The sequence below is a fragment of the Labrus bergylta genome, chromosome 4 (genome assembly GCF_963930695.1).
Source record: "Labrus bergylta chromosome 4, fLabBer1.1, whole genome shotgun sequence".
In the NCBI taxonomy this organism is placed as follows: Eukaryota; Metazoa; Chordata; class Actinopteri; order Labriformes; family Labridae; genus Labrus; species Labrus bergylta.
Window position 1 is genome coordinate 16584239 of NC_089198.1, and position 9610 is coordinate 16593848.

General features: G+C 39.2%; 1 protein-coding gene across 1 annotated transcript; it reads left to right on the forward strand.

The window, feature by feature from the left end:
• The first annotated feature begins 6161 nt into the window (after window positions 1-6161).
• LOC109997619 (leucine rich adaptor protein 1-like) lies at window positions 6162-9489 on the forward strand. Its single transcript, XM_020652160.3, has 3 exons — window positions 6162-7401; window positions 8015-8199; window positions 8340-9489. The coding sequence occupies exons 1-3, from the start codon at window positions 7195-7197 to the stop codon at window positions 8887-8889; spliced, it is 942 nt and encodes a 313-aa protein (XP_020507816.2). The 5' UTR covers window positions 6162-7194; the 3' UTR covers window positions 8890-9489.
• The last annotated feature ends 121 nt before the right edge of the window (window positions 9490-9610 follow it).

The following is a 9610-nucleotide window of genomic DNA, read 5'->3' on the forward strand; positions in this document are numbered from 1 at the left end:
ATGTTTCAACTACACCAGAGTCTACATCTAAAACTGTATCCATAATCACTCAATGGTAGGCTAATAAATGCTGGAAAAGTACTCTGAAACAAATCTGAAATGTTGTAAACAACACGGATATTCTGTGGAACAAATACAAGAATTAGGGTATACTCTAAGTTTATAATTACACAGGGAGAAAAGTGCAAGTGCGATACAGGATTTTTGGAGCCAATACCAATATGGACATTGGGAAGAGAAAAATATCTGATACTGATATATATCGGCCGATATCTTTCTTAGATCAATGGTAGATCTGTAGAGATAGATATAGACAGACACTTGTATTGTGTTGATCCCTCAAATGCAGTTATCAAACACTTGTGGAATACATTATAAGGAAGACAAGACAGTCACTCAACTGGAAAGTAACTGCACATGTACGTGCATCACCGCCTGGTACTCTGGAGAGTGATGATGCTTGTTGTAATCCATACAGCACAATTTGCTGGTTAAGAGAACTGCTAGTTTAATACAATGATACTCTTATGGAATACTATTTGACTGGTGAATATATCTAGTAACATTGGCACAAATCTGCTGTTAAATTAACCGACGCAATAGTTACTGGATAAGCTACTATCGGCCGATATTATATCGCAGAAGTATAAGCAGAAGTACAGACGATGGATGGATGGTTCTAAGATGAAGGTTTTTGCTATAAAGATTCCAAAAGCCCTTGAAACAAATTTGTGATTTAAAGCTTTCATGAATTAACTTGACATTACTGTTTCTACAAGTGGAAAATAAGGTCAAATCCATACTGTCCTCTGAAGTATTTCTGAAAGCATAAATGTGGGGTTTTCTGTTGAGCCGACAACAACTGGTCCAGTATCGCATAGACAATGAGAAATGTGGTTGTACCAGTAGAGCCATAAAACCCGCATTCCTTCATTTTGTGCAATATGCTGACATTTTTACATAAATAAGAATGGGATATTGGGAGTTTAGGAACCTCTTATTTTTGGCACTATGTGCTTTAGCTCGTCTTAACCTGGGGCGATGGAGATGCCAGAGTGATGGCCGTCCTCTTGGGCTTGGGGAGGAAAATCCTGTTTAACGTCTCCACAATAACATTCCCCAAGGTTATTTATTCAGGAATGTTAATGTGCTTAGAATCTACTGGCCCCTGTGGCCTCTGACACGGGCTCCTCTGGGCTTTCCTATCAAGCATTCGATCAGGCACAGCACAAGCTCTTTGGTGCCGCTGCCATCTGTTTAATCAACAAAGATTGATGCAGACACAATCAATTGTTGACCCTGCAGTCAGAAAACATGGACTATCTGTTTGTGCATGTCATGCATCCAAACAATGTGCACCTCTGGTTTTATTTTGTCTTAATGTGGCAGTTTAATATACACGTTGAGGTTAATTCATTTCATATTTGCAATCTTTCGGTGGAAATTCATGGACTTCTTGGTACAGTTCTCACGCATTGTAAATACTGTATTTATGTGTTTTCTCAGATCCGGGAGCTGTGCTTTATGTCATTGAATAAACACAGCACAATTACAGGATGTAAATGGGCCTCTCCATACATATGAGATCCATTACGGTTCCACACTCATTTAATCTCTCTGTAGGTTCCTAAATGAAAACAGATGCACAGAACAGCATGATCACCCAGCTTAAAATTCACCAGCAGTGGGAGTTATTAACTTACTGTTTCCCTTTAAATCCTGGGCCTTTTTTTCCCCATAAAACCCCAAAAATGTCAGATAGATCATTAATGGAAAGGTTTGGCATTTTGGGTTATATGCTTTTTTCGCCCTTTTGAAGAAATTTAGGGAAGGTTAATTTGTCTCTTCGACATTCAAGTGGCATTAATCTTCAAGTCTAGCTATTAAGTGAATAAGTGTATTTCCAAATACGCAGCCCCGAAATTTGTCTCTGAAGTCAGTTCAAAATTGTGATTTTGAATGGAAAATTAAGCAAGTTCTTTTGCCTTGTGTTTTCTAAATGTGACAGGTGAAGGTTTCCACACGTGGGAGCTTATTTTTCTTGGGATACTTATTCTTCAGGCCTAATTGTGCTGTAAAGGTCGAGGGTTACCCTGCCTCCCTCTCTCCCTGATTTAGCTTTGTTTGTGTGTGAGCGCTTTCCACGGCCCATGTGAACCTGGAGGATTTCCTGACCCAGTGGCCTCAGTTGTTATGTTGTTTTTCTGACCCCTTGACTCAGCATGCAAAGACACACACACGCCACGCTTCAAGCTTAAACACTGGGGCATTAGTCTACAGGAGGAAGTTCAAATAGCCTACCTATGCTTTTTCTAATCTTCCCTTTTTCTGTTTGTGTCATCATCATAAATTCAGTCCACAAGTGGCAGACATATTCTGTTACTGCCCTGCACTATTAGTGAAGGAGTATTTTTATAATAATAGTGTTTTTGGTTCTTTCCTACATGAAAAACAAAAAACTAATTATGAATACTGTTTTTAACAGCTAGGACCCATGTATGAAATAAGTTCATATATCTGACAGATTAATACCTGGCTCTTCTTTAAGCCCCCTGTGCTAATAACCATTAGCCCCCTAGCGTGCTACAGCTAGCAAAACATTGTCTGCACTGAAATTGTTTTCACATTTCAGAGATGTGATTTAAACACAACTTACTGATTGTGGTTATGTCTCCTAAATGCAGCCTGTTATAGCTGGAACAGCCCCAGTTGTTAGTGTTAGCTTACCCGGGAATGCTGCTTCAGGCTGGGCTTTGCTGAGGAAGCGTCCTCCGTGAAGTGCCGTAAACAGACAGGCACCTGGGCCGCATGTTGTTTGGTGCTTTCTCCTTTTGGAAACACATTAAAGTTTCTTTCAAAACAAAATCAACTTTTCTTAAATATATTGAAAAACCCTTGACTAGTCGCATGCAGGGAAGTGTCGCGGAGGGAGAGACTTAGCTACTGGGTATACCCTATGAAAGTCGTGTTGGCCTGGAGACTTTGAACATAAAAAGTAACGTCAGACTTTTCGTCTTTGCTAAATACCAAAAATGCAATAAGCACACCTACAGACTTTTTTTTTAGCATGTGTTTACATATGTTTACGTCATTATTTGAAACTTCTGCCAAGTTTAGCAAAAACTTCCAACATAGTAACATTATATGTCCAAAAGTATGGGAGGCTATAAAATATCCCCATAAATATTAATTTATCTGCTTCACACGTTCATGATTCGGTTAAAAAAAATAAAATAAAAAAAATCCAACTTCCCCCAATAAACCCCACATCCTCTTTATGATTCGCTGTAAATCTGACTTAATTGCAGCGACAGAAGTTGTAAAATCTTATCTGCTCATAATGCTGCCCTATCAATGACATCCACTCTTTGACCACTTTTTCATGTTTGTGTAACTTTATGATTTCCTCAAAACTGGAAGTTAGAGGCCCCAGCTCGTAAAAAACATAATTCTTTCTATGTGTAGCATTTTTATGATTACTCTACCTCACGTAATGAAGACCTCAGGGTCACTCTGAGCTGCCCAGGAAACATGTACGTGGGTCATATTTTACAGCCTCACCTGGAGATGGAGTAACCTGGTTTTCTTTTACCTACTCTTGACTTAATTCTTTCACTTGCTGTTCATCGTAATGGAATAACATGATTTTTCTGTCAAATATGGCTTATATGTTACCCTGATGAAATCATGGGAGTTGTTCGCAGCAGTCGAGACTTTTGTCAATAAACAAAGACAATTAATGGCCGGAGACTCTCCGGTAAAATTACAGAAAACATATTTATGATTCATAACTAGATGAGGTGACCTCACAGTGTTGACTCAGGCTCAGTTTTCAGTCCTGCTTGTGTTTCTCACAGCCTCATCAGTGAAATCTGAACTCAACCCTAAAGAAAGCACACCTAATGAAAGTGTCCCCAAAGGAGGAAAAAAAGAAATTCAGCCTGATTGTTCAAACCTCTGACAATATCATCCTTAGGTAGCCTAAGTGCTCAGAAATGTTGAATGTCTGCTGCCATCTAGTGGTCATTTCAGAGGAAACAAGCTAAATGAATAGGCTGATTCTGATCATGCAAAGTACCAGAACACGTCAAAAGAAGCTTTTCATTAAGACCAAAAGTCAGAGTGTGTTTGAGCCGATTTCCTTTCTCTCAGATGAACAACTGGTGTGTCTGGGGAATAGGGGCGGCATAAATCTCTCATAGATGCTACAAGTAAAATACATTTATTTTTTATGTTTAAATCATACACATTCATTGAATCTATTAGCTGCTTCAGGCCTATCCGTGTGTACAAATATTTTTAGATTACATCATCATCTGAAATATCTGAAATCAAATTCACTTAATCTCTCCAAAGGTTGGTGTTTATGTTATTTAACTTGTGTGTAACCTTTGCTTTCTGAGTTTTGGCATTTGTAAGAGTTTTGGTAATGACATAACTTCAGTGTTAAACTGGTGTTGTTAGATATTCCAGTGAAAATAGGCAGAGGATTCTGTTGCAGTGTTGCGATTTAAGGGTAAAGGTGACTGAACTTTATAGGCCTCTAAACTGTGAAGTGATCCACTGAGGTGGGTAAGTGTGAGGGGCTACTACATCTTCTAAATCACATGTGGGGGAACATTATTCCTTCTCTTTAAACATAATTCTTACCCCTCCCCCAAAAACATATTTTCAGAAAATATGTGGCGACCAGTCAACCCCGCCTCTCGTCCAATGATGGCTGGGAATGACTCCAGTCCCTTCACTGTAACGGGACAAGTGGTATAGATCATCATTTTCTTCATGTCATTTTTTTTTTTACAATCATGAAACATAGAATACATTTTTTTTTAAATCCCAGCAAAATCTTTCCACCCAGATATTTTTTTATAATCAATATTTCTCTGTGTGTTTGTAAGATGTATACTTAGACTATCCATGTTAAAAATGTCATGTTAAATTCTTTTTTCAAACGTTAACTAAATCCACTGTTAAACTGTTGCGGTGTGTTGATGATCCTCAGACAGAGGAACTTGACTGTTAAAGTGTCTCTGTGTTGGATGCATTAGTGTTTGTCTTCCTCTAACAATAGTCAGTGTTAAAACCCTCCTAAAGGCTTTTTTAAAGTTTCATTCTTCTGACATAAGAAAATAACTTTAGAGGTCTCAGCTTTTGTTTTTGTACACTATTTCAACGTCAGACATGTATTTTCACTCATGCATCCTACAGGTTGTTTTACATTTCCACAGGCTGCTGCTGTTTCATGGATATATTTGAAACACTCTTTAAACTATGCATTTAATGTGGACCAATTGGGGTATAGCCTCGATCACAACGAAACAGGGAGCTCCCTTAACAGCTGTCCTGATTTTGAACCACATCAGTGTGGTGAGAGGAGACCTATGAATAAAAATAAATGTTCTATTTGAGTAGGTGGCAGATGCGAGCTTCCTGTCTGCATATGTGACCCGGCTGTGTGTCTAAAAGTGGGCTGTGCAACTCCTCTGCACAGACTCTTTGTCTGGAGCACTTCCACACAGAAGGAGCTGCAAGTATGACACATTTATGACACGATACATAACACAACAAGTCTATTGCAGTCAATTTAATGTGATTATATTTCAGACACTATGCATCATACATCATGATGATCACCTGCATCGACTGCTTAAACACAAAAAAAATATTATCAATTATAAATCAGTAAAAAAAATCCTTAGTACAAACAGTGCATATACTGTATCTTATCTCCAGAACACTAACAAGCAGAGAAAGTCAGAACAAAGTGAGAAATTCAAACTTTACCAACTGTCTGGACCTCTTTTTAAAAATGTTTTTTAAGAGTATGCAGTGTGATCACTATGTTGTTGTTTTTTCAAAAAATAAATCACATTAAATAAATACAAAATACTAGCAGAAAGACATTTTTACTTACATTATATTATGTCAACATGTATTTTACTGTCCTGCATCTTGTTTTATCTCAGGTTATCACTGTGTCTGAACTGAGCTCTGATCATTGGAGTAAGTTATTTACACTGTAAATAACAGGTTGTGCACATAGCCTACATTCTGTTCCATACTTACTGCTTACAACTAACTCAATAACTTAACTCTTCTTCTCATATAGGTAACTTATACAGGGACATTGTAATACAGTATTAATGTCATTCATTATCATTTAATACAGGATATGGAAGTTTCTAAAATACAGACTAATTGGCTTTCCAAAAAGTTGTGATAGTACACCTTCATGCTCATACATGTACAAATCCTAATTGGAGATTCAAGCACAAGAAAAAGCAAAAAGTTGAACAATTCTGCAGGACTGAGGTGGGCTTTAAAGCTCCCGTGAAAGAACTTTCAGTTTGTGTTGTTTTGGCGCCCCCTGTGGTAAAAGCGGTACATGTTATCTCCTAGCCTATCTTGTTCTGTACACCAGTTAGTAGTCTTTTAAGCAAAAATGTTACTCCGCTCACTTAAATATACTCTTTATTGGCCTAGCTTAACCTTATTGTATTGAAGTATCTGGACATGTTCTTTTTAAATTTTAAATGTGTGCTATACAAATAAAGATTGAGATAGAATATTCTTAAAATAGAAAGTTATTTACTGGCAACATTTGTCAGCATTGTGTTGTTATTTTACCATTATACATTTATTAACTGCGAGGCTGAGGGTTTTATTTTGTCTGTCTTTGATTTAGAACAATCTAGGTTTATTAAAGTCAACCCCCGGACTTTGTTTTGATTGGACTCACCCCAAGTCAAAGTAATCAAGACAGTCATGTTTCACAGATTCGGAGCATGTGTGAAGCCTCTCCATGTGACCTCTGGTATGAAGCTCCGTTTATTGTTTGAGGACTACACAATGAGCACTTCCACTTTCCAGCATCCCGTTCTGGGCTGCATACCAGCAATAGGCTACATACCTCCCACAGGTGACCTGCTCGCTCACACACTTCCAGCTGTTTCATGGCTCGTTCCGCGCTTCTGCGGCACATTTTTTCACTCGTGATCACGCTATATTGTGGACTGTTCGGGATTACAACGTTTGAGACTCTGTAGTCAGTTGAAAAGTGAGTGAGATACACGGCTGTGTGGTTTTCCCACCGGGGGTCCAACTTCTAAAGTGGCTTTACGCACGAGCTCTTCTCCATCCAAAGCCGCAGATCTGGAGCCTATACACGCTTGGAAGTAATCGCAGCGCGGAGGGATGGCAGAGGAAATCCTAAACCCCCCAGATCTTAGAGAACTGGAAAATAAGGTTGGCAGGAAAACCCCGGAAAGTCTTCTGATGTGGATGAGGGATGCGGTGGACCGTGAACATGGCTGGAGGGCTGATGCTGTGGACAAGGGGGAGCGCAGATCTGACTTCAGCGAGAGTTTTTCTGACAAAATCAGCAACTTAAAACAAGAGATGGTATGATTCTTATTCTCATTTGTGGCTGTATCATATTTGAGACACTGCATGCATGATTGTATTTGTAAAAACATTCACTTTTGTCCTGTTTTTGGTGCTTTTGAATGTAAAGTTTCTGTGCGGTCTCTCCATGTTCAGCCACAACTAGCACGACCTGTTTTAGCAGCAACCACTGCTCTGTTTATTCTGCTGACCTGTTTATCTCTCTATCGCACACACGCCAAATCACTGAGTTCTGTTCTGAGCCACTTCACCTGCTCATGTTAATGTCTTCTGACAGCCACTGTCACCTGCCTCTCTGTCACACCCCTCACCTGGCCTCCCTCTCATTCACCTCCATTCACATCTCACATTCTGACTGGATTCCTCCACTCATTCTCTTCTAATTCACTCCTCGCCTCCTCGCCCTCATTCCTTTCACGTATTTTGCTCTTTTTTTTTTTACTTCATGTATTGTAGTCTATATGTGCACGTAAAAAGACACCTAATTTTCCCAAAAAATAAGATGTATAGGGGCACTTGTGGGTGAAAAACAGAAGTTAAATCCACCTTCAGTGCGCACAAACGTCATCTGTCTTATTAACACCTGCATAATCTGACATTTTTCATGCAGAGGTCTCTGCGTTCTGCAGATGTGAGGATCCTGCGGCAGCTTGTGGCCGTGCATGAGGGGATCGAGGCCATGCGCTGGCTGATGGAGGAGCGGGATGCCTTGGTCAGCCGTGGCAGCAGCCTGACAGGCAGCCTGAGCAGCTTAGTGACTGTGGAGGAGCCAGGTACCTCCATGTCCCCCTGCAGGTACAGTTTGTCTGGCAGATGTGCAGGAGCATGTGTCTCACAGATAGGTGTTTCTCAGGCCAGATGCAGATACAAAACATTTACAGTTCGAGGGCTCAGGCTTTAAATGTTGCTTTTTTTTTGTGCTCTCGCTTCCACAGAGAAAACCTGAGTCCAGCTCATGAAACCGCTGGATATGAGTCAGGAGATCAACAACCACACACTGACCATGATGAGTCAAATCTTGTCAAGAGCTACTTTGACATGCCGAGCTCTGAGTTTACTGAAGCAACACCTCCAAGTCCATCTTCCTCTACGTTTGAAGTCATGCAAGTCACACAGAGCAGGCATGTTCAAGCCTCCTTGAGTCCTGACAATTTTTACAATAGTGCGAGTTTATCAAAGTCACAATCACAGGACTCAAAGATTACTCCATTAAAAGACATTAAATCTCGTGGTGACACCATCAGAAGAGCTCTGCTCAGATCCAGCAGGGTAAGGAAAGAAGTGAGAGCAGATTCTGGTATTTTTTCCTCTACTAAGCAGTCAGAAGAAACACAGACAGAGCAACAACCCCAGCAAAGTTCCAGAGACCATCAGAACAATGTGACGAAAACAGAGGAGAGTGAACCCAATAAAGAGACAATGTTGCTGGGCTATGACGCTCAGTGGTGCTGGGTGGAGTCACAGGACGATGTGACGTTTCTATGATTTTAACAAAGGATCTTTAATGTGTAGCTGCTCCCCTTAAAAGTGAAATGCCAGTTATGAAGTCAGATTAATAATGCACTTTGACAGTGATTAATAACTAAAGATGAATGTCCATAAATACTGTCTATATGTCACTACTCACTCTGTCACTACTTTTTGAATTGTAGTGAGGATAAAGTTGCTGTTTCATCTCTTTTTTTAAATTGCTTGTTGAATTTATGAAATCTTAGTGAATACAAAAAAAAAAAGACGAATAAAGCAATTCTTCAAATTTGTTGAAAAAAAAAAAAATCAAAAGATGTCCTGTCAATGTATGATCAGTTCTTCACACACTGGTGACCTGTATTTTTAGAGATATTGAACTTGAACTTAAGGTGTTCTAAAATAGGCTAGTGGGTCTTCAGACTTTCTAATGTAATTGCACTTATTGCAGATTATTAAAGTGCTTTTTTTTATTTGGTGTAAAAAATAGTTGTTTTTATTTCGGCTTACGTCCTTATTTCACATGTTTAAATATTTCTCAATTATAAATATGATGCAAAAATAAACCAGTAAAGACCTGTGCTGGTTACAAAAAATATCCTTTATTAATGCTTAAGCTTGTCTCTCAGTCAACGCAGCAAAGAAGTATGACAAACGGAATGAATGTGTTGACATACAGTAGAGGAAAATGTTTAACTCAGAATAAGTTGGCTAACTGAAATAAATGCAAGCTGTCTCT

Coding starts and splice junctions, on each gene's coding strand:
- LOC109997619 (XM_020652160.3), top strand. CDS start 7,195: ATGGCAGAGGAAATCCTAAACCCCCCAGATCTTAGAGAACTGGAAAAT. Junction 7,402..8,014: donor GCAACTTAAAACAAGAGATG/GTATGATTCTTA, acceptor TTTTTCATGCAG/AGGTCTCTGCGTTCTGCAGA. Junction 8,200..8,339: donor ACCTCCATGTCCCCCTGCAG/GTACAGTTTGTC, acceptor TCGCTTCCACAG/AGAAAACCTGAGTCCAGCTC.